General features: G+C 44.1%; 1 protein-coding gene across 1 annotated transcript in view; it reads right to left on the bottom strand.

Moving 5' to 3' along the window:
- ssbp4 (single stranded DNA binding protein 4) overlaps positions 1 to 25,000 on the bottom strand; it is a 240,224-nt gene that overhangs the window by 56,755 nt on the left and 158,469 nt on the right. The window contains 1 exon segment of the mRNA XM_084309168.1: positions 19,528 to 19,617. Coding sequence (XP_084165294.1) covers positions 19,528 to 19,617 — 90 coding nt within the window.

Below are 25,000 nucleotides of genomic sequence, written 5' to 3'. Positions count from 1 at the left end.
GGATTCCATGCAGCGGTGTTTGTAATTCTCAAGTCTACCTTTAAAGTGACTGTCTAGCTTGGAGCTTTATGGCTCAAAAGAGTTTGCTCAGGCTGAAGAGTATTCTGGCTCCAGACAGGAGTGAAACACACACACACGCACACGCACACACACACGCACACGCACGCACGCACGCACACACACACACACACACACACACCACACACACACACACACACACACACACACACACACACACGCACACACACACACACCCACAGCATACAGTATGACACTGGCTATATTTAACCCACTGTTTAGCAGACAATTATAAGTTTAGCCTAACAGATGACGTAGTCCTTGTACAAACACAATGGCAGACTATGCGTCTGAACAACAGCAACAAATGAGGTATAGAGAGAAAGCTTTGCTCTCAAGATTTCACAATGGTCGCCATTCATTCGGCATCACTAACTCTGTGTTCTACTGAAACGTGGAAACGCAGTGTGATATATTCTTATTCTCTTAGGAATCTATAGTACAAGTATGCATTTCAGCAAAACAAAAAAGGTCCTCTTCTCTGGTCTCAGGTCAGTGAGAAGAATTTGTTTTCTAAGCATTTACTCTTCCAAGCTTTACTGCAGTGCTAACCATCGTTTGCATTTTTTGATACAGGACACAGGGGCGAATTCACAAAGAATGGATTGCGCGGTGCTAATTGCACTGTTAACTGTGCGACTTTAGCACGTGGTATCTGCTCCGTCTTTGTGCGCTGTTCACTAAGGACATTGCACGGATGAGATACTAGCACAAACACGCCCATAGGTGTGCACTGTGCAGTTTGCTCATGATTTGCTCCAGAGCAGTTTGCTCACGGAGCAGTTTGCACCTGACAGCGCTGTTGGCAGATATCAGGAAGGGGAGGAATATACCCGAAATGAGGGAGAGGGAATTACGCTCTTATTATTCTTGTTATTGCTTCCATTGTTATGAATGAGAAAACCCAGACAGCAGGAGATTTTAGAGCGACAATCACACAGCACGTTCACAATGAGGAAATAACATCTTCTACTGATGTATCATTTGTAATATAAATTAATTCATCAATACATTCATTGATCAATAACCTACATATTATTACCATGCTATTTATGTTAGTTATTAATTAACTAAGTTAGTTCATCATTTATATGTGCTGCTTAACACTTTGAGTTCCAACGACGAGATTTCTTGTTAGTTCATGCCAACCGCTGAGTGCCAGCGACGAGAGATCTAGTTTTTTTTTTAATTATCGATTTCCATTCATTTTTCATCAATCTAGCCTCACGTTACCAGTGGGGATCTGTCTGAACTCGAACAGGGAAAATACCGCCCCCTATCGTCTCTCCGGATGGTACTGCACCCCTTTGGATTGGATTGAATGAAACGCATGGATAAAAAAAAGTCCTGCTTCCACATTTTACTTGTCAGACAAGTAACCGGAGACGATCCAAGTAATCCCCAACCACTAGAACAGCGGAGAATGTGTTTCCGGTACCCAGCGTAGGATCAATAAACGCGATCAATATTTGGAATGGCGATCAGGAATTGGAATAATCTTTTTGGAGAACATCTGATCTGAGGTAAGGAATCTATTTTACCAGTCTTGGGATAATCAGAGCTATTTTCACCTATATATCAGCGTGTGCCATATGTGTGTATGTGTGTGTCTGTGTGTGTGTGCGATCAGGAAATAAGATAATCGATTTTTCAGCCCGCTTCTATAGCGTGCATAAGTACACTCACATAATAAATAAATGCTATATAATCTAGCATTTATTTGAAAAAGATTCATAAATAGGCCGAAAAATTACAACGTTTTTTGTGTATTCCAGTGTATTCCAGTAAAGGACGTTTATCACAGAATCTTTATTTTCTTCTGGAACTTTCAAAAAACGAGCGTTTTTCAAAATGGTATTAAACGGAAATTAACCGATTAAAAAACAATCCGTTTCGACAATGTTGACTGCAAACAAGTCATTGATAAGCGACGGCCATATTAGACACATATTAGCCATAATTTAAGATATAGTTTATGCGTTCGCAAATATGAGAGCTCTGTCATTGAAGTGGGTGGTGGCAATATAGTATTAAGTGTTAATATAGGCTACATAAACAAATCTGTCTATTTATTGATACTCCCATCAATCGACAATCATGACGTTGCATTACAGTTGATCAGCACGCCTTTCAAGTTAACTGGTGAAAAAATAAGTTTAAGTGGTAACGTTAGCAAGCTATAATCTCCATCTCTCATGTTTTGGCCATTCGAGACCGTTTTCAAATGTCCAATCTAACGAATTTAGTTTGCTCATAAAATGCTTAAAATGTAGGGCGGCTACGTGGCGCAGTGGGCAAGGCGCTCGCAACGAATGCTGGAGACTGAGCTCGAACAGGATGCCTCCTGTTCGAGCCCCGCTCTCCACATTGCTTTCAGTTTAGCTGGTCGTCCACAGTAATACACATTGGCCGTATTACGGGGAGGGAAACTGAAGGGTGGGGATCGGGCGTTGTGGACAGCGACTCCTACAGGTCGGTTGGTGCGCCTGCGCAGTAGAATCAAGAAGCGACGGGGGCGGGGACCCTCCAAAGCCTAGACCCCCGACGCTGAAGATCGAGCCGTGCAGGTGAAAAGATGCGACTGCTGTTACCTCGAGTATCGGAGGGGACTCGTGCTTTGTATGACTTAGTCCACATTGCAGCCTGCTTGTGGGAGGCAAGAAACAACGTTCGAAGACAGGGAGGGTTGAATTGGACGATATGAAAATTGGGATGGGAGAATAATAGAAAAATGGGAGAAAAAGTGGATAAAAAAAAAATGCTTAAAATGTTAAATGTGATTATAATAGACGACTGTTAACCCATTCAGTGCCAACCGCGAGTATAGTCGGGTTAACTCGCCATAGCTTGAGTGCCAATCACGAGTATAGTCGGGTTTTAATCGGTATTTCTTTTATTAGCGATATCCATTCATTTTTCATCCATCCAACCTGACGTTATCATTGGGAATGGGTCTGAGCTCGCAAAGGGCAAATACCGCCGCCTATCGTCTCCCGGATGGTATTGCACATCATTGGATTGGATTGGCTGGGACTGTGCATCAAAAAAATAAGTCCGGTCCAGGTTTTACTTCTCGGGCATGCAGCTGGATACTATTGCATTGACTGGGGGGACTGGAAGCATCGTGGATGATGGGTTTTGGACTATAACGTTGGATCAATGGACGCAATCGATATTTGGAATAGCGATCAGGAATTGGATTAATCTTTTTGCATGACATCAGATGTGAGGTAAGGCCATTATGTTACGAATCTTGGGGTAATCAGATGTTCCTTTCTCCGCCATCGGTGTGTGTGTGTGTGTGTGTGTGTGTGTGTGTGTGTGTGTGTGTGTGTGTGTGTGTGTGTGTGTGTGTGTGTGTGTGTGTGTGTGTGTGTGTGTGTGTGAGGTTCGCACCGACCAAAGTACGGAGAAGCGATTTTTCAGACCCCGCTTCTCTTCGTACATGAGGACACATATACTATCGATAATCTAGCGTTTATTTGAAAACGATTCATAAATCAGCCGAAAAATTACAACGTGTTTTGTGTATTCCACTAAAGGGCTATTATCGTGTCTTTCTCTGGAATTACTAGAAATCTCCAAAACTATACTCGTATTCAAAACGGTATAAAACGGAAATGTACTGATGAAAAAACAATCCGTTTCGTACATGTTGACTGCAAGCACGTCATTGATAAGCGACGGGTGTATTAGACCCATAGCCATAATTTAAGATATAGTTTAAGCGTTTGCAAATATACCCGTCCTCCCATTGATTAAAGGGGAACTATTTTACAATTTCTTTCACTATTTGGGCACTTTTACACAATTCCTGTGAGTTTATGGAACACCTCTGTAATTATACGTTTTTTTTATTCATTGTTTTGTATTTCTAATCAAGTCCTCAAAAACAGCATTTTTCTACCTCAAGATCTCGAGCCGTTTTGAGCCTGGGCTCCTAAACCACTGTGTGGCCTGGTGGCATCTGCCACATTATCATGCAGCTGAGTCTCTCTGACATCACAGATCAGCACATTTTCAGATGACTCAGTTCAGTGAGGGTGAATATTGTGAGAGGAGAATTGGAAGAATGCGCCAATATGAGAATTAGAGACATAGATCATATTAATATAAGTCCACATAGCTAGGAAACAATGCTAAACACTGAAAAAGGCCATTTATAAGATAGTTCCCCTTTAAAGCGGTGGCAATCTAGACTTAATTTGGTCATATGGGCGTGGCTCTGAATGAGTTAATGTATAGCAACATGCACGGGGCCGACTGGCTGCAGACAGGCCGTCAGAATGATAATTTGGGATAAATAAATAATAATGGGTTTCTTTATTTATTTTCTTTATTAATATAGCCACGGGGAGCATAACCCCACAGGACAATGCATTGTGTCCCACGAGGACATCTACCCCCGTGAATATTATTGGGTGGATCGGAATACGGGCGCGCAAGTGGGAGCTCGCGCAAAATCGGCAAGGTTTTTACATGTCGCGTCTCGACCTTTTCCCGACCTTTTCGCTGATGGAAGTCGTGCCCCCCGCCGAGATCTACCACTGGGAGAAATCTTGCATCGATCCGCACACCGGCGAGCGCGTGGAAGCTTGCACAAAATCATCCACATTTTTCCACGTCGCTCACGTTGCTGAGTTGCCACCAGATCTCTGAAGACGTTAGGTGCATGGCTTTAACCTTTAACTGCATGGTGCAATTTGCGCCGGCCGCTGTGAATTGGGAGTGTTTTTGGACGAGGCTTGCATAGAAAGGGGAATGTGTTCCGCCCATATTATCTCATTTGAATACGCGCTAATTGCACCGGACGCAATGCTGATGGGACGCAGTTACCACCTCATTTCACCCTCCTCTGTGAATAGCAAACTGTGTTTCAGAGCAATTTGCGCTGGCTTAGTGTCAGAAAAAGCAGTGCAATCCCTTTGTGAATTCGCCCCACAGTGTTTCAGAGCGAGTGTTGAGATCTTTTCATAAGACAGCTGCTTCTTCTGGGGAAAAAGCTCTATGAACCATTTGACCTTTTACATCATTTCACATCATCATTTCTTCAGATTCCTACAACTTGGGTGTTTAGTAAAAGGTTTAGCATCCCAGTACTTAGGAGAAAAGAAACATCCGACAGATATCTCTTACTTGTTGGTCTGAGAGGTACAGTAGACTGACAGCTCCACTTGTTCATGGGAAAGGTAGCCTGGCTCTTACAGATGACACATGGGATGTCCTGCTTGATCAGGCACAATCCTTCCCCTAGTTGGAATTCTATTTGCTGCATTATGTCAAAAACAGTTTTTCAAACAAAAATATTATTCAGAATGTCCATAGGTCCATCTAGCCTAGGGATAAATTCATAAAGTCAGGGCTGAATGATGAATAGATGCAGATTTTGCGATATAGCTTGCAATATAATTTCTCGTATTTTGAATCTACATTTCCTTTTTTTATGTAGTTTGAAATAATTGTCTTAGTATACCGTTGGAGACCTTATGATATATGATGTATTTATATATATATATATATATATATATATATATATATATATATATATATATATATATATTGTTCTTTTTTTATTTAATCCCCATACTGTGGTCTTCATTATATGGATATTGCATATTACTGTTACGATTGGGAGTGCTGTGAGGGTGAGAACGCAATTTGCAGACAGGGAAGAGAGGAGGCAGAGACGGCAGGATACGTGGAAATATAAAAAGGTTTACTAGGACGACAAAATAATACAAAACAACACTGAAGGGGACAGGAAAACAAAGATGAACGAAAACGGGATATATAAACTACTTACAGCACAGACGAACATGAAACAAGGCAAGGAGAGGCACGAAGGGCAAGGGAACACAGAGTAAGTGAGGGTACAATGAGGGTACAGGAGACAATGACTCCACAATGAAGTGAGGGCAGACCACACTTAAATACTACCCTTGATTGAATTACTAACAGCTGGCGAGCCCAGACAATAATATAGAAATGCCAAAAATAAGAACACACTAGGAAAACTCAACTTGGACACAAAAGGCATAATCACATACAACAATCAGACAGGAGGACGAAATCAAACAAGGGAAGGAAGAGCCCAGGATAACAAACAATTAGAAATTAATTCTATTACTCTAAACCAACACAAGATGGCCGCCTGCACCATCGGGCTTAGGTCACCAGAGGGAGGTAGGGAACCAATGTCAGGAGGGGGGAAATGTCCACTGTCATTCTCATGCCCGGCCGCCTGGGGACGTAACATATTACAATATCAATATGAACTTGATATATGCCTGTTGTTCAGCCCTAGTGTAAGCGTTCCTCATAATTGACTGTGTACTGGCTTTGCTATGAGTCAGCCTGCAAAAATTAGGGGAAATCTGTCTTTGATACCTTGTTGCCAATTATAAAATGTGTAATCAAACCTAATCCTGTTGTTGTGCCTTTTTGGTGTGTCGTCCCTGAAGAGTTGCAATTACCTGCAGCAGAATGCAGTGCCCTTGTCTCAGTCTTCTTTTTTTGGCATAACCATTGATTCTACTTAAGTGGAGGGAAGCTGCCCCACCCTCCCACTCCCAGCGGCTTAAGAGACGTAATATAATGCCTGCAGCTTGAGAGAGGATCCAATCTACCTGGCAGGGATCTGAGGGTAAAAGTTCTAGCAAACTTCGGGGGCCCCTACTGAGACATTCTTTGACAGGCAGACCACAGTTGTCTCTAAGTAGCATTATTTAATCTAATTTGCTTTCCCCCCGAATGGTCCGCTAATGCTCTTCTCTATTCTGTAGTCTCTTCTTTCCCATCTTCCTCTCGTTATTTATTTGTTCCAATTGTCTATGTGTGTGTGTGTGTGTGCGTGCATGGGAAAAATGGCTATATAAATATTTTACCAGTATAATTTAACAGCCAGTGAGCAGAGAGAGGGTTGGAGGTGAATCCATCATTATATTGTTATGCATTGCAGTTATCTATCCCCAAAAGTAAATAAATGAGGATTTTGAAAGAAAAACTCTCCCCCCCCGCCCCCGAGGTCCTCACTTCCCTTGTCCTCTATTCTCTGTTTCCCCTCCTTCTCCTCCCTGTAGTTAATTCCATCTCTCCTCGCATCTCTCCTCTTCTCTCCTCCCCTCTCCTTCATCCTTCCCCTCCCGTTTTTCCACCTGCTTTCCTCTCCCCTCTCTCCTTAACCGTCCATCTCCCCTCAACCCTTCCTCTCTTCTGCTTTTCACCTCCTCTCCTCTCCCCCCCTCCTCCTCCTGTCCTCCCCAGTCTCCCCTACTCCGTCCTCCCCAGAGGGCCGAGCCGCAGCAGCACTGGAGTTTAGCTGTGAGGAGAGGGGGGGGGATTATTAAGCAGGCTGATCCCTGCTACACCACAGAGGACCACAGACCTGGGCCTGGCGCCAACACTTTCTCTCTCACCCCTTTTCTTGTCACTCTTTCCTCCTCTCTCCCCACCTTCCCTTCATCTCTCCCCCCCCCTCTCTCTCTCTCTCTCTCTCTCTCTCTCTCCATCCTTCTTCTCTGCAGGAGCGTGCTGTGAGTTTTGGCCTGTGAGCTACAGATTTGGGGAATCTGGGAGTTGATGCTTCCCCTCCTCCCTTCCTCCCTCCTCTAGCCCCCTCGCTCCTCCCTCCCTCCTCTAGCCCCCTCTGTCCTCCCTCCTCTAGCCCCCTCTCTCCTCTCTCCTCCCTCCCTCCCTCTCTCCCAGGACCGTAGCAGTAACAGTGTTGGGGTCACCTATGTTAATTACCGCATTGCTACATCTGGGAAAATTGTTGGAACACACACACACACACACACACACACACACACACACACACACACACACACACACACACACACACACACACACAGACACACACACACAGACACAGACACACACACACACACACACACACACACACACACACACACACAAATCCACAAAATCCACACTGCACACGGCAATGTGCTTTAATTCACACACACACACACACACACACACACACACACACACACACACACACACACACACACACACACACACACACACACACACACACAAATCCACAAAATCCACACTGCACACGGCAATGTGCTTTAATTCACACACACACACACACACACACACACACACACACACACACACACACACACACACACACACACACACACACACACACACACACACACACACACACACACACAGACACACACATACACACACACACGCTCGCGCGCGCGTTGCGTGTACATACACATACTATCATGCATAGTGATACACACAAACACAAAACACAACTGAGAGAGAGAGAGACAGAGCGAGAGAGAGAGAGAGAGAGAGAGAGAGAGAGAGGGGAGGGACTGAGCAAGAGAGAGGACACAGAGACAAAAAGCAAGAGCGAGGACAGAGAGGACACAGAGACAAAAAGCAAGAGATAGCATGAGATAATTTTGTGTGAGAGAGAGTAATCAAAAGAAGAGGGAAACAGAAAGATAGAGAGAGTTTGAAAATGCCAGATAAACGAATGCTGTGGTTATTAATATAGGGAGGAGAGAGCAGGGATGGTCAGTAAAGAGAAGAGATAGATATTGTAGATATTGTCTTTATTGTACATTACAGTAGAGCCACAGTATGTTATATACTGTACTTCCTTCAGCTTTGGTCCTGGCTATAGATAACAGACTGGCTGACTGAGTTACACATAAACCTCTGTATTAGTTCAGAGAATCAGGAAAATAACAGAAATCACACAAACAAAATTACATAATCTCAAAACTGACAAAAAACATCACCATCCATTTTTTTTATTGATTTGAGTATAGGCTATTATACAACGGCATGCAAATTTCTCGATTCTGATTGGCTGAAACAGTCATTTTACACGTCTTTATTGGCAACAATCCACGCTGCTGGCCCAGGACCCGCCCACAACCGACCCACATCACATCACTCCGCCGGATCACAAGAAGGTGGCCAATAATATTTACAAATGGATATGTTAATGGCGGCTAAACGACTAAATATGAAGCGATTCTGTCAAGGGGAATGTGTTAGCCCTTTAAACAATGTTGGATGATGTAATTGATGGGTCTTGAGGCAATCTAGAACAAAAGAAAAATCGCGGTTTGATTGATAGATTAATTGATTGATTTAAATTTCTACTTCCTTCTTGCTACTGACTGCAGCGTTCTCTCTCACTGTCCGACGCTGGCGTACCCACAAACACACACACACACATACACACACACACACACACACACACACACACACACATACACACACACACGCACACACACACTGTGACACACACACACACACACACACACGCACACACACACACACACTCCTGTCTGCAACAGCGGGGGAGTCAGACTGAGAGAGAAGCAGCGCTGTTTTAAGTGAGCATGGTCTATTGAATTGATTGATTGGTTGATTGCTAATTTTATTACTGTACCCCTGGTTTCCAACTGGTTAAGTTTAGGCTAAAAGAAATAAATAAAAAAATAGGGCGAAGAAAACGTTTTTTTCCTATGCATTCCCTTAACAATTGTGTGTATTGAGCCGTACTGTATTGTACCCATTCTGCATCTGGTAATAAAATTTTCAATCAATCATTCCAATAATACACAGTTGGATGTGTTAGTTGGTTGGATGCACTTCAAGCTGCTTCCACATGAGGCAACTTCTCTCAATCATTCCAATAATACACAGTTGGATGTGTTAGTTTGGTTGGATGCACTTCAAGCTGCTTCCACATGGAGTTGTGGGAACTACTTTTTCTGGCGGATGGTTTTTTCAATAAATCTTCGATTAATGTGTGTTTATTGTATAGAAATAAGGTTGGATGAATCTGGCAGTTGTATAAAAGCTTTACACCACGTGCAGTCGTGATTTGTGACCAATAAACCATGCCTAGGGGGGTCTAACGACCCTCGGCTGCGCCTCGGGCCTAACAACCACCCCTAGGCATGGTTTATTGGTCACAAACCACTCCTGCGTGTGATGTAATGCTTAATTATACAACGGCATGCAAATTTCTCGATTCTGATTGGCTGAAACAGTCATTTTACACGTCTTTATTGGCAACAATCCACGCTGCTGGCCCAGGACCCGCCCACAACCGACCCACATCACATCACTCCGCCGGATCACAAGAAGGTGGCCAATAATATTTACAAACGGATATGTTAATGGCGACTAAACGACTAAATATGAAGCGATTCTGTCAAGGGGAATGTGTTAGCCCTTTAAACAATGTTGGATGATGTAATTGATGGGTCTTGAGGCAATCTAGAACAAAAGAAAAATCGCGGTTTGATTGATAGATTAATTGATTGATTTAAATTTCTACTTCCTTCTTGCTACTGACTGCAGCGTTCTCTCTCACTGTCCGACGCTGGCGTACCCACAAACACACACACACACATACACACACACACACACATACACACACACACGCACACACACACTGTGACACACACACACACACACACACACGCACACACACACACACACACTCCTGTCTGCAACAGCGGGGGACTCAGACTGAGAGAGAAGCAGCGCTGTTTTAAGTGAGCATGGTCTATTGAATTGATTGATTGGTTGATTGCTAATTTTATTACTGTACCCCTGGTTTCCAACTGGTTAAGTTTAGGCTAAAAGAAATAAATAAAAAAATAGGGCGAAGAAAACGTTTTTTTCCTATGCATTCCCTTAACAATTGTGTGTATTGAGCCGTACTGTATTGTACCCATTCTGCATCTGGTAATAAAATTTTCAATCAATCATTCCAATAATACACAGTTGGATGTGTTAGTTGGTTGGATGCACTTCAAGCTGCTTCCACATGAGGCAACTTCTCTCAATCATTCCAATAATACACAGTTGGATGTGTTAGTTTGGTTGGATGCACTTCAAGCTGCTTCCACATGGAGTTGTGGGAACTACTTTTTCTGGCGGATGGTTTTTTCAATAAATCTTCGATTAATGTGTGTTTATTGTATAGAAATAAGGTTGGATGAATCTGGCAGTTGTATAAAAGCTTTACACCACGTGCAGTCGTGATTTGTGACCAATAAACCATGCCTAGGGGGGTCTAACGACCCTCGGCTGCGCCTCGGGCCTAACAACCACCCCTAGGCATGGTTTATTGGTCACAAACCACTCCTGCGTGTGATGTAATGCTTAATTATACAACGGCATGCAAATTTCTCGATTCTGATTGGCTGAAACAGTCATTTTACACGTCTTTATTGGCAACAATCCACGCTGCTGGCCCAGGACCCGCCCACAACCGACCCACATCACATCACTCCGCCGGATCACAAGAAGGTGGCCAATAATATTTACAAATGGATATGTTAATGGCGACTAAACGACTAAATATGAAGCGATTCTGTCAAGGGGAATGTGTTAGCCCTTTAAACAATGTTGGATGATGTAATTGATGGGTCTTGAGGCAATCTAGAACAAAAGAAAAATCGCGGTTTGATTGATAGATTAATTGATTGATTTAAATTTCTACTTCCTTCTTGCTACTGACTGCAGCGTTCTCTCTCACTGTCCGACGCTGGCGTACCCACAAACACACACACACACATACACACACACACACACACACACACACACACACACACACATACACACACACACGCACACACACACTGTGACACACACACACACACACACACACACGCACACACACACACACACACTCCTGTCTGCAACAGCGGGGGAGTCAGACTGAGAGAGAAGCAGCGCTGTTTTAAGTGAGCATGGTCTATTGAATTAATTGATTGGTTGATTGCTAATTTTATTACTGTACCCCTGGTTTCCAACTGGTTAAGTTTAGGCTAAAAGAAATAAATAAAAAAATAGGGCGAAGAAAACGTTTTTTTCCTATGCATTCCCTTAACAATTGTGTGTATTGAGCCGTACTGTATTGTACCCATTCTGCATCTGGTAATAAAATTTTCAATCAATCATTCCAATAATACACAGTTGGATGTGTTAGTTGGTTGGATGCACTTCAAGCTGCTTCCACATGAGGCAACTTCTCTCAATCATTCCAATAATACACAGTTGGATGTGTTAGTTTGGTTGGATGCACTTCAAGCTGCTTCCACATGGAGTTGTGGGAACTACTTTTTCTGGCGGATGGTTTTTTTCAATAAATCTTCGATTAATGTGTGTTTATTGTATAGAAATAAGGTTGGATGAATCTGGCAGTTGTATAAAAGCTTTACACCACGTGCAGTCGTGATTTGTGACCAATAAACCATGCCTAGGGGGGTCTAACGACCCTCGGCTGCGCCTCGGGCCTAACAACCACCCCTAGGCATGGTTTATTGGTCACAAACCACTCCTGCGTGTGATGTAATGCTTAAGTATATCATGTAATGTAGACAAATTAATTATCATGTAATGTATCATTAATTTACCAAGCAGGCTAATGACTATAACTTAAAGCCATTGGCCATACATTTGAAAGGTCAGGGTCAAGAAAGGAGGGGCGGGTTTAGATAGGTCAATTAATTTGGACTTTCGAGCAACATTTGGTCCTCTGACTGGCAGGAATACCCTCTCGATTGAACACAATGGTTGTGAAAAGCACAAATCGTTTTTATTTAACAGAAATGTGACACTTAAATATGTGACATCCCAATTAATCTTCCTCCAAATTAATAAATGATTGATGGAAAAGCCAGTATTCTGCCTTTCTGTTGTGAGGACCACGTTACATCACTAGGGAATAATGGATGTCAGTTACTCAGGAGAGCAGTGTGTGTGTGTGTGTGTGTGTGTGTGTGTGTGTGTGTGTGTGTGTGTGTGTGTGTGTGTGTGTGAGTGTGTGTGTGTGTTGTACTAACTGTAGTAAAACGTTGCCATGGGAATAACTGGTGTCTTTGCATCACAGTACAGCCTACTACTACTATACACTTAACTATGCTACTGTTCTGGCAACAGAGTCCACCTGCTGTAGGGAAACCTGATATTATGTACTTTGTGAGAGAGCTGAGTATGTGTGTGTGTGTGTGTGTGTGTGTGTGTGTGTGTGTGTGTGTGTGTGTGTGTGTGTGTGTGTGTGTGTGTGTGTGTGTGTGTGTGTGTGCGTGCGTGCGTGCGTGCGTGCGTGCGTGCGTGCGTGCGTGCGTGCGTGCGTGTGTGTGCGTGCATGTGTGTAATGCAGGCTCTCGTTACACACTCTTCCATCCTTTATTTTTCCCTGGCTTGCCTGGTTAGTTGCTGAGACAAGCTGAGCTAAGCAGAGAAAAGAAAGGAGGAGAACAGAACAGAACAAAGCATAAAGAGGAGAGAGATATGAGAGAGGAGAGAGAAGAAAGGAGAGAGGAAAATTATAAAGAGAGGGGAGAGAGAGATGATAGAGAGAGAGGAGAGAGTGAGAGAGTGGGGAGAGAGAGAGAGAGAGAGAGAGAGAGAGAGAGAGAGAGAGAGAGAGAGAGAGAGAGAGAGAGAGAGAGAGAGAGAGAGAGAGAGAGAGAGAGAGAGAGAGAGAGAGAGGGAGGAAGGATATTGCTGCAGTGGAGGACAATTCTGGAACATGACTATATCCATCTCTCTCTCTCTCTCTCCCTCCCTCACACACACATGCATTGCACACACATACTCTCTCTTCATCTACAGAATATGCCTGTACTCTGAGCTCTCTCTCTCTCTCTCTCTCTCTCTCTCTCTCTCTCTTCTCTCTCTCTCTCTCTCTCTCTCTCTCTCTCTCTCTCTCTCTCTCTCTCTCTATCTCTCTCTCTCTCTCTCTCTCTCTCTCTCTCTCTCTCTCTCTTCTCTCAAGCACACAGAGTCTATTTTTGGAAAGCAATGTCACTCACGCAACACCATCAGATAGCTTTCTCCCTGGCCCGCTCGCTGCTCATACATCATTAACATTCCCTATGACCCCCAACACATACACATACTGTACATGCATGCACACACACACACACACACACACACACACACACACACACACACACACACACACACACACACACACACACACACACACACGCACATGTGTCAATCAACTCCACGCAGGACCCAGGACAGCACAGGACAACAGCTATGTAGTTCCTATCTGTATTTACTCACACATCAGCATATTGAATGTACACAAAGATCAAGTAACATAAACTGCTGAATCACGCAAGCGGTGTGTAGTACTCAGTGTGTAGAGAAATATGATTGCCATCACAGATTTTTGAAATATTGATCTCAATGACGTGTTATGGCGTCATTGGCAGATTAAGCATGGCGAGCAATGACGTGTTACGGCGTCCTTGGCGATTAAAGGGTTAATACTTTTACCTCAAAGTAGTTGGGCAATAGGGCGGCTGGGTGGCGCATCGGACATTGCGCTCGTCACCAACGCAAGAGACACCGGGTTCGACTCCGGCTGTCGGCGTTGTCTCTGGCTTGGGCCAGCCGTCATACTAACTCAATTGGCAGAGTTAGCGGGTCGAAGTCGATGGGTGGTAATCTGGACATTGTGGACAGAGGTTCCAGTAGTGGGCAGCTTGAATTGCCAGGTCCTAGAACCAGCGCTCTGGGGAGATCTTTTATTTTTAGAGCATTAACTCTGTGGAATGGCCTGCCTCGGAACCTCTGCTGCATTTACAGTAGATTCACTTTTAAAAATAATCTTAAATTGTTTTTAAATTGTTTTTAAATTGTTTTTAACACTGTAAAGTGGTTTTTTGTTTTTGTTTTACACTAATGTAATTTTAGCTATATTAATTGTTACGGTAGGTTCATTATGCATTGTGTGTACTGACTTTTAATAATTTTGTTTTTTTGCAATGGTGATTGTTTATGTTTTTTTGTGTGTGGACCCCAGGAAGACTAGCTGGTTGCTATCGCACCAGCTAATGGGGATCCCTAATAAAATCAAATCAAATCAAATCCTACAGGTCGGTTGGGGGACGCCTGCACAGCAGAGGTAGTGTGAGCCTCCCACACGTTACACCTCGCCAATGAAAAGATGTGACAGGCTGCCTCCTCGTGTATCGGAGGGGACACGTGATGCAAGGCTTCTATCCTCCTTACAACCGGCCAGTGGGGGGCATATGTGAGCAACGTTCAAGACAGGGGAGGGGAGAATTGGCACAGTGGAATTGGGATGGGAGAAAAAATTGAAAAATAGGAGAAAAAGTGGATTAAAAAAAAAGAAAGTAGGGGAGCTCCCGTAGCTCACCGCATATCTCGGCGCTATTTCTGCGTCGGGGAAAACCGTGCTCGTCACGGATCTGGGGGACACGAGTTCGATTCCCGGACCCGCCGTCATTTCTCAGAATGTCTTCCCCTGCTCTACATCCCATTTCAACCTGTTTCTGTCGGTCATGCTTGACCAGAAAAGCGATAAACACTAAAAAAAAAAGTAAAAAAAAAAAAAAAAAAAAAAAGTAGGTGGGCAATACATCTATATAAATAATGATTGTAATCAAATTAAACATGATAGTAATGATGACATTTTGAGCTTTTTTATATACTGTAGACTGTAGATAATACATTCACTCAAATCATTCACTCAAAGCATTCACTCTCCCACCCCTGATGCCTGTTGCGCCAAAAACAACATTTGTTTTGGTTTATAAATTCAACTTGATAGTACAGTCTATTATGTGGAGTTCATAAGGATAAATAATATGTGGAACAAATTTGGCAACCGTTTTATAATAGCAATAACCCACTCCTAGCCCTGATATATAAACATTATATCAGACAGCTGCAGACAACACAGCTTATTGTGAAATAATTTCCATATAACATGGCCTGGCTTGGGTTGTTGCTTAAAGGGGCATTTCTGTCTTTTTAAACCTGGGCCCTATTTTTCCATCATGTGGGGTCTAACTGAATAATAGGGACAACAAGTTTGGTAATTGGTCCAGTATTGAGAGAGATCGCTTGAGCCGGCAGCCGCAAAACAGGCTGCAATGTAATCACAATGTAAATCACACGTGGAAAACATGAACGTCAATGTATGTCAACTAAAATAGCTTTTTTTTTGCCACTGACAGGCTTTTTGCAGTTCTCCTGCCAAGCTTTCGTATGTACTGATGCCAGGTCAACACAACTTTAACTAATAACATTACCTCCACTCTGTCTGCAGCAGGTCTCTCCACTCTTGGAACAACATTTGGTGTAGGATTTCTTCTCTTGGACTGACAGTAGTCATCAGGGTAAAAAATAAAATCATTGCTACAGACCCGATGGTCTGCAAGGCGCGGTGTACGGACAGGTGTTTTCATCCATTTGTAGCATAACTAGCGACACTATCAGCGTGTTCCACTCCAATGAAGGTAGTCTATGGCTCAACATTTTCTTGGTACTGTACAATTCGGATATGCGCAAACACAAACCATTATCTTTTAGATAACGTGACGCTTTCTGTTGTCCCAACAAGATAACCTAATCTTCCTCACAGACTCACTCAAGTTTCCATTGTACTCGTCCTGCAACAACTCATGCCTCACTGGATTTCAGAGTGAGTTTGTTTGAGCCAGACTGTAGTCAAATGAATTGAAGAGTCTTCAGGACACTATATTTTTTTTATCCACTTTTTCTCCTTTTCTTTTTCTGTTTTTTCTCCCATCCCAATTTAGTCGTGCCAATTCCCCCCTCCCCTGTCTTGATCGTTGCTCGCATGTGCCCCCCCACTGGTCAGTCGTAGGGAGGGTTGAAGAATCTATCGCATGTCCCCTCCGATACATGCGGAGTCAGCCAGCCACTTCTTTTCACCTGCCAGCGCGGACTCTCATTGGCGAGGTGTAACGTGTGGGGAGGCTCACACTACCCTCGACATCTCCTGTCCTTGCTGTGCAGGCGCCCTGACCGACCTGTAGTAGTCGCTGTTTACAACAACCAGATTACCACCCATCGACTCCCCTCCCGCTGACACTGCCAATTGAGTCAGTATGATGGCCGGCCGAAGCCGGAGGCAACGCTGACAGCCGGATTCGATACCGGTGTCTCACGCGTTGGTGACGAGCGCTTAGACCGCTGCGCCATCCAGCCTTCTGTCTTCAGACACTAACAGTCTGAGCCTATCAGTGGCAAAAATAAGCCCTTTTATTGGACGTACTTTGACGTGCAGGTTTGCCCTGTGTGATTACATTGCTGCCTGTTTAATACTGGACCAATTGCAAAGATTGTTGTCCCTATTATTCATTTAGACCCGACATGACATAAAAATTGGTTTCTACAGAAATGTTCCTTTAATTATAAGAGTAGAAATTGAAGTACCAATTTGTTATTTTAAGTAAATCAGCTTTTTTTGGCCTTCTACAAAGGACAACGCCCACAGATTTTGGTCTCATTATGACCATCAAATATCTCGTAAATGCAATCATTTATTTTGGCCAACAATGGTGGGTCACTCACAAAATCTTAAAAAGCAACATTTGTACTTTTTGCAAGCATTTTACTTGAATAGAAGATGAATACCCTTTTTTTAATTTATCTTTTTAGAATCATTTTTTTTTTTTTTTTTACTTTTATTTGAGTAAACTATTGACTATTTCCGATTGTACAAGAGAGTGAAAGACGGATGTGTTTGTGTGTGTGTGTGAGTGAGAAAGTGAGTGAGTGTTGAGAGAGAGAGACAGAGAAAGAGAAAAAGAGACCTCTTCAGCCTCCCAGAATGGCTTCAGAGAACAGCGATGACTGAAGGAATTAGTAAAGCAACGCAAACCAGAGGAACTATCCTGGTCTCCTTTCCTTTCTCTCCTCTCCTTTAATTTCCTTTCCTTTCCTCTCCTATCCCCATCCTGACCTTTTCAACCCTCAGACATAGTCCCACTCACAACAGACCACTGCCCCAGGGCTCCAAAAGCATAAAAAGTGGAAATCCATACCTACTGTCTATACTAAAACAGTAGCACAGGGTCATGACAACATATTCAAGAGCCCCTTTTAAACAGATATCCTGCAGTATTGCTGTAAAGAAGACCCCTCATTATGCCACCTTTTGCTTACAGGAGGGAAATGCTTACACGAAAATAGCAAACTATGCAGCATACTTGACTGTGCAGCAGGCTGCTGGGGCTGCAATAGCTGAGGGACAAATAATAACTGTGACATAATAATTAAGATGATGAGTTATGACACGCTTTCTAGATAGGCTTTTGAAATGTGTGCATTTAGAGGTGAAATTTGAACAAGTGTTACCCCTGTCCTTGGATATGTCTGTAGGCTACTAATCACATGTAGGCTCATTAAATGTAGCTACTAATCACATGTAGCTCATTAAATGTAACTACTAATCACATGTAGCTCATTAAATGTAACTACTAATCACATGTAGCTCATTAAATGTAGCTACTAATCACATGTAGCTCATTAAATGTAACTACTAATCACATGTAGCTCATTAAATGTAACTACTAATCACATGTAGCTCATTAAATGTAGCTACTAATCACATGTAGGCTCATTAAATGTAGCTACTAATCACATGTAGCTCATTAAATGTAGCCTATATGTTTCTATGTCCCAAAAAAAGAATATTCCCGAAGTAGACGATGCAGTGATGCTGTTTCATCTCAAGGCTGGTGTATGAGTTGTGTTTTAATAAAGTTGTGTTTGGCTTCTTACGTTGCATATTCTTTTAATCATACATATAACACATAGCTATTATTATTATTATTATTATTATTATTATTATTATTATTATTATTATTATTATTATTATTATTATTATTATTATTATTATTATTATTATTATTATTATTATTATTATTATTATTATTATTATTATTATTATTCATGTCAGCCATTGTTCTATCCCACCATTCATGCAACAACTGATAGCTGGAGCAATATTCCCGCGGGTTGATGGTGTGGGGATATAGTGGCAGCGCTTCACTTGTGAAAATAGTTGTGGTTATGATATTACCTACAAGCTACATTAAGGCCTATAACCCCCTATCCCTGCATGCCGACAGTCCCATTTACACAGACACCATCCTGGCAATGTGACTACCTCTGCTGCCAGATTAGTTAGAACAACAATGCCCCCCCCCCCCACTGTGTTCAAACCTTTGATACAGAATGGAGAGGCAGAATAACAGCAACATCCATGCCTTGAACATGCTCTTGTACAAGTGGCTAAGGTCTCTCCAGTCACAGACAAAACACTAGGAGTTAACAGCTCAGCCAGGGGCATATGAATGGAAAGATAGACAGACAGAGAAACAGAAGGAATGAGAGAGAGAGACACAGAGAAAGAGAGATAGACAGAGAGAGATAGACAGAGAGGGGGGGGGGCACATCTGGACAGGGATTAGGGCGGCTAAAGAGGCTAAAAAAGGAGGAGGAGCTTAGTGACGACCATAGAGAGAGACAGAGCGGAGGGGGAGAGTGGGCGGACAGACAGAGAGACAGACATACAGGCAACCCAGACAGACAGGAGGAATATAGTCAAACAGAGAGACAGAGGGGGTGATAGTCAGATAGACTTACTTGGAAGAACCCTGGAGGCATGGGTCCTCCTGGCATGCCATCATTAGGGGGCATGTTTCCCATCACCGGACTGGGGGCAGCGGCTGCACTCTGGAAAACACAGACACACAATACATATTTAGTGCCCCGTAGAGCTGGGAGGTATACCGAATATATGAAGGTAAATCCATGTGAAGGTATGGATTTTTACAAAAAAGTACTGTATATTTTTAGTTAAATCCCCAAAGGTTTCTTTGCAGTGGTATTAAAAAGAAGTTAAAGAAAATAGACCATTTTGAATTAAATAGCACCATGACAATTGTATTACATGATACATACATAAAACATTGTAATTTGTACAGGAAAAAACACACACACTATCACACTTCATATCCCTCACAGGACAACCTGAGGTTGAAGGTAGCAGACTGGGTGTGACAATTTGCTCTAGTTACATTTAGCTCTCTCTGAGAGCCAGTATGAATGAACAGCTTACTAACTTAGCGAGTGTGAAGAATTTAGTCTGCATGGATGTCTGGTTTTGATGGACACTCTTAAGACAATTTTAGCCAGAGGAGTACAGGCCAGAGAGTTAATATAGTACAAGCCAAAAAGAAAAGTTAAGAGTGAGACCAGGGAGCCCCTCCCCCCACCGTATAGAGCTGCTCTCTGCTCTGTTGTGTTTCACAAGCCGCTGAAGAGGGATTACACCGTTACCAAGAGAGCCCTCACAGGCACATGCACGCACACACACATGCACGCACGCGCACACACACACACACACATTGGCACGTAACTACATTCAGAAAACCCATCTACACACACCCTCTTGAATATACATTAATTTACAAACATACGTTCACACACAGCGTTCTCCTCCCTCTGGCCACCCCTCCCCCACTGTAACCAGAGCGTCTCTCTCTCTCTCTCTCTCTCTCTCTCTCTCTCTCTCTCTCTCTCTCTCTCTCTCTCTCTCTCTCTCTCTCTCTCTCTCTCTCTCCCCCCCACAGAGCAAACAACCCCTCCACCCCTCGGCTGACCCTCCTTGCCCAGGCCCTGGGGCCAGAGGACAGGGCGCACGCACGCACTGAGGGTGTGAGGCTGTGGAACCCAGTAAGAACCATCAGACTCATAGAGGAGGTTTCCACAGGGGCCAGACTCAACAACGAGAGAGAAAGAGGGAGAGACAGACAGACACAGATTGAGCGAGTGAGCTAGAGAAAGACCCACGGTGAGATCCATAACCAGCCCTGTGATGAGGAGTCAGATAGAGGGAGAAGAAGAGGCTGTTTTTATTCCAAGCCAGACAGCTGATCCAGATTGCCCAGAACAGAGGCTAAATGCTCCTGATTTAACAGACAATAGGAGCACACAGCTAGAGTAAGTGGTAGGGCTAAAGATACCCCTGTGGTGTTTCACCTCTCCCATTCTGAGCACCAGCCATGTGTTAACTGAAGCAGCTACCTCCATGGTTTCCACCAGTAGACTACAGCAGGGGAGGCAGGGGAGGAAGCAGTGGAAGCGGGAGACAGGGTTTTACCAGAAACCAGAAAAAATGCGGCCGTATAAGAATTGATCTTTTTCCCCCATCTATTGTTCAGGGACCGTCCCAGACACAGTTCTCCTCGTCCCTGGGATGTCGGGGCACCCTTGAGTTTCAATCCCGTACTGTACCGACCAAGAGAGGGACAGCTGGGGAAGAGACGGACATGAAAAGCTGAAAGGCTGGTTTCACGGTTCATAGACGAATGGACTATAGCATGCGGAGGAAGAGGCTCCAGTGTACGGTAACAACCAACATAGGAAAATAGCAAGAACCCTCACTCTTCCTCCTGCAACGACACTCATTCATCCGCACAATGTTTCAAGCCCAATGGCTCTTTAACCAGGCTCTTTAACCAGGCTCTTTAACCAGGCTCTTTAACCAGGCTCGACCTGACGAGGAGCCATTAGGCTGGAAAAACAACGGCCAGTAGACCAGCGTTGGGAGCAGAAGACGAGTGGGTTAGGGTTAGTTGGGTTCTTTCTTCTCTGTTCATGGTGTTTTCAGCCCAGCACCTACCAAGGGATATGTGTGTGTGTTTTCTCTCTCTCTCTCTCTTTTTTATAACTTTCTTTATTGGACGTTTTCAAAAAATAAAAGTACAGATAGTTATACAAATTATACATACCCCCCCCCCCCCCCCCCCCCCCATTTCCAGTTCGTAGCCCCTAGCCCCTCCCTGACTGGGTGTGTGTAAAGCAACTTAATCCAGGCAATAGAATCAGGGCTGAAACCGAATTTCAGCAGTATAAATAAAAGGTACCCCCCTCCACTCTGTCAAAGGCCTTCTCTGCATCCAGGGAGACAATTATTTTATTTTTTTTATTTTTTATTGTTATCTTTTTCTCCCTTCTTTTTCCGTTTTTATCCCATCCCAATGTTAGTCATTATGCCAATTCCCAATCCCCTTCCTGGTCGTTGCGCACTCTACCCCCTACCATCGGTCTGGGAGGGCGGAGACTATCACATGCTTCCTCCGACACATGTGTACCCAGCCCACCACTTCTTTTCACCTGGCAGCGCGGACTCTCACTGGGAGAGTGTAACGTGTGGAAGGTCACAATACCTCCCTCCAGATCGTTCCCTCGCTGTGCAGGCGCCCAGACCGGACTGTAGGAGTCGCTGTTTACAATGACCCAGACCCACCCACCGGCTTCCCTCCCGCTGACTCTGCCAATCGAGCCAGTATGACGGCTGGCCAAGCCGGAGGCAACGCTGACAGCCGGATTCGATACCAGTGTCTCTTGCGTTGGTGACGAGTGCTTAGTCCGCTGTGCCACTCAGCCGCCTGGAGACAATTACTTCTGGTGACTTAGAATTAGGGGAATTGAGAATATTAAGGAGCCTTCTAGTATTATGGAAGGAGTGTCTACCCAGCATGGTGTCTACCCTCTCTCTCTCTTCTTTTTTCTTTTTTTTTAATGATCTTTTCCCCCCTTTCTTTTTCCGTTTATTCTCCCATCCCAATGTTAGTCGTTATGCAAATTCCCAATCCCCTTCCTGGTCGTTGCGCACTCTACCCCCTACCGTCGGTCTGGGAGGGCGGAGACTATCACATGCTTCCTCCGACACATGTGTAGCCAGCCCACCGCTTCTTTTCACCTGGCAGCGCGGACTCTCACTGGGAGAGTGTAACGTGTGGAAGGTCACACTACCTCTCCCAGATCCTTCCCTTGCTGTGCAGGCACCCCGACCGAACTGTAGGAGTCGCTGTTTTACAACGACCAGGACCCACCCACGCCGGCTTCCCACCCGCTAACACTGCCAATTGTGTTAGTATGGACGGTCGGCCAAGCCGGAGGCACCACAGCCGGATTCGATCCCACTGGCTATGTGGTGGTAGACAGACGCTTAGTCCGCTGCGCTACCCGGCCGCCCTCTCTCTCTCTTCTGAACCAAAAGAAGAAGGGGTAGATGGGAGAGGACAGAAGGAGGAGAGGAGTCGAGGAAGTGGCTTTTATGGTTCACAGTAGGGGTGTAACGGTACACAGAAGCCACGGTTCGGTACGTACCTCGGTATTGGGGTCACGGTTCGGTACGAGTTCGGTACATATTTATAATTATTATTATTAATATATATATTTTTTTATAATTAATTTTTTATTTATATTATATTTTAGATAATTATTATAATTATTATTATTAAATAGAATAATTTTCTATAGGCTTGCTGTGGTAGTCAGTGATACTGGTGTCATTCTGTGTTCAGGCATCCACTTGCCTACTGCCCCTTTAACAATTTATCCTTGATAAGTTTCAGTTTCACTTCTAGAGAGAATTTAACTTCACGACGAGACTGAATACTAGAGAACAGATGACTTACAACAATGGCAGAGGATTATTTGGATTTAAACACAGTAGCAGACAGTTCAACTGGAGAGGAGCTCAGATGATCTGTCCGGGAAAAGTATGTTTATTTTTTTTATTTGATGAGCTGTGCCTGTGAGTCCGGCGGGGCGGGAGAATGTTGATGTGTTTGTTTGGCGTGTGTGTGTCGGCGACGTGTGTGTGTGTCCTTTCCATTGGTTTCATTTGGTTAACGTTATTGGGGCGAACAAGAAAACGAAAGAAAACTGTAAAGTAATGACCCTGCAACTGTTTCCAATGTATGTGCCTTTCTCCATGCACTTTCGCCGCTCTGAAGTCTGACTCGGTGGTGCCCGGCCACACGCGCTGTTCTCGCACGGACCTCGCGAGTGCCTGCATGTGCGACTCGCGTGTGTGCGCTGTGGGGGCGTATTCGTCGTATGGCTGCGTGTACCGCACCGTGACGGCCGTACCGTAAATTCGCGGGACGAATACACCCCTAGTTCACAGTCATTTTACTGTCTGGAAGAGCTATGGCTTCAGATCTCCGTCTTCGCACTTTGGTTTGGTGCCAGAGAGAGTAACATCAGAGAGTGCATGGAGAAAAACACAGTTTAAATCAAGCTTATTGTACAATGGGGCCAGTCATCCTCAGAACCCAGATTAACAATCGTGGAAGGATTTAGATTCTGAGGTCAGACCGGTCCTCACAGCAGTGGAGCAGAGGTCCCGCCCTACTCCTTGCATTCATCCCTCCTTGAATTTATGCCCTGCAAAATCACTGAATGTCTATGATTCTGGAAGGGGGTTTGGGGTCAAAAAATGTATTCTGCCATGTTAGCAATTTGTTTGTCTTTGTTGAATTATTCTTCCTCTTCTACTCTATTTCTATGCAGAAATTCACAAATGTAGGAGTTTCTAGAGGTTCTACAAGCAGGTTTTATAAGCAGGTAATGTAAAGAAAAGTGTCTTGTGTATGTATGTGACAAATAAATATCTTGAATCTCTCTCTCTCTATCCCTCTCCCTCTCTCTATCTCACACACATACACACACACTTTGTCTCAGAGAGTATTACAGCTCAGCCCATCTGCATTATCTACTGGGGGATCAGCAACATGCAGAGAGAGCGAGAAGAGAGAGAGAAGAGAGAGGGGTGGAAAGGGGAGAGGAAGAGGAACATAGAGGAGAGGAAGAGGTAAGAGAGGGAGAGAGAGAGAGAGAGGGGGTGGAAAGGGGAGAGGAAGAGGAAAGGAGAGGAAAGAGAAGAGGGTGGAAAAGAGAGAGACATACAGGTATGGGTACGAGAGAAAGGGGGGGGGGGGCAGGACAGATTGAGCAAGCAAGCTAAAGAAGAGTTTGACCAGTAGAGTCTGGATGAACAGCAGGGCATCTCAGAGATGGGAAGAGAAGGGGGACAGAGATGGTGCTGGCATGTACGTTTTAAGTTGTGTGTGTGTGTGTGTGTGTGTGTGTGTGTGTGTGTGTGTGGTGTGTGTGTGTGATGTGTGTGTGTGTGTGCATGCGTGTGTGGCTGCCTGCCTCAGCCAGCCAGCGAGGCTCCACAGCACTCAGGTAAAGCAGCAAAAGGCCCCTTCTCCTAGTTGCCATGACAACCCCGACCTCAGCTCCTGCTCTCCAGTGC

This window comes from Notolepis coatsorum (genome assembly GCF_963971535.1).
Source record: "Notolepis coatsorum genome assembly, chromosome: 2".
Lineage (NCBI taxonomy): Eukaryota > Metazoa > Chordata > Actinopteri > Aulopiformes > Paralepididae > Notolepis > Notolepis coatsorum.
The sequence above is the reverse complement of the archived record's forward strand: the minus strand, read 5'-3'. Positions and strand labels throughout refer to the sequence as shown.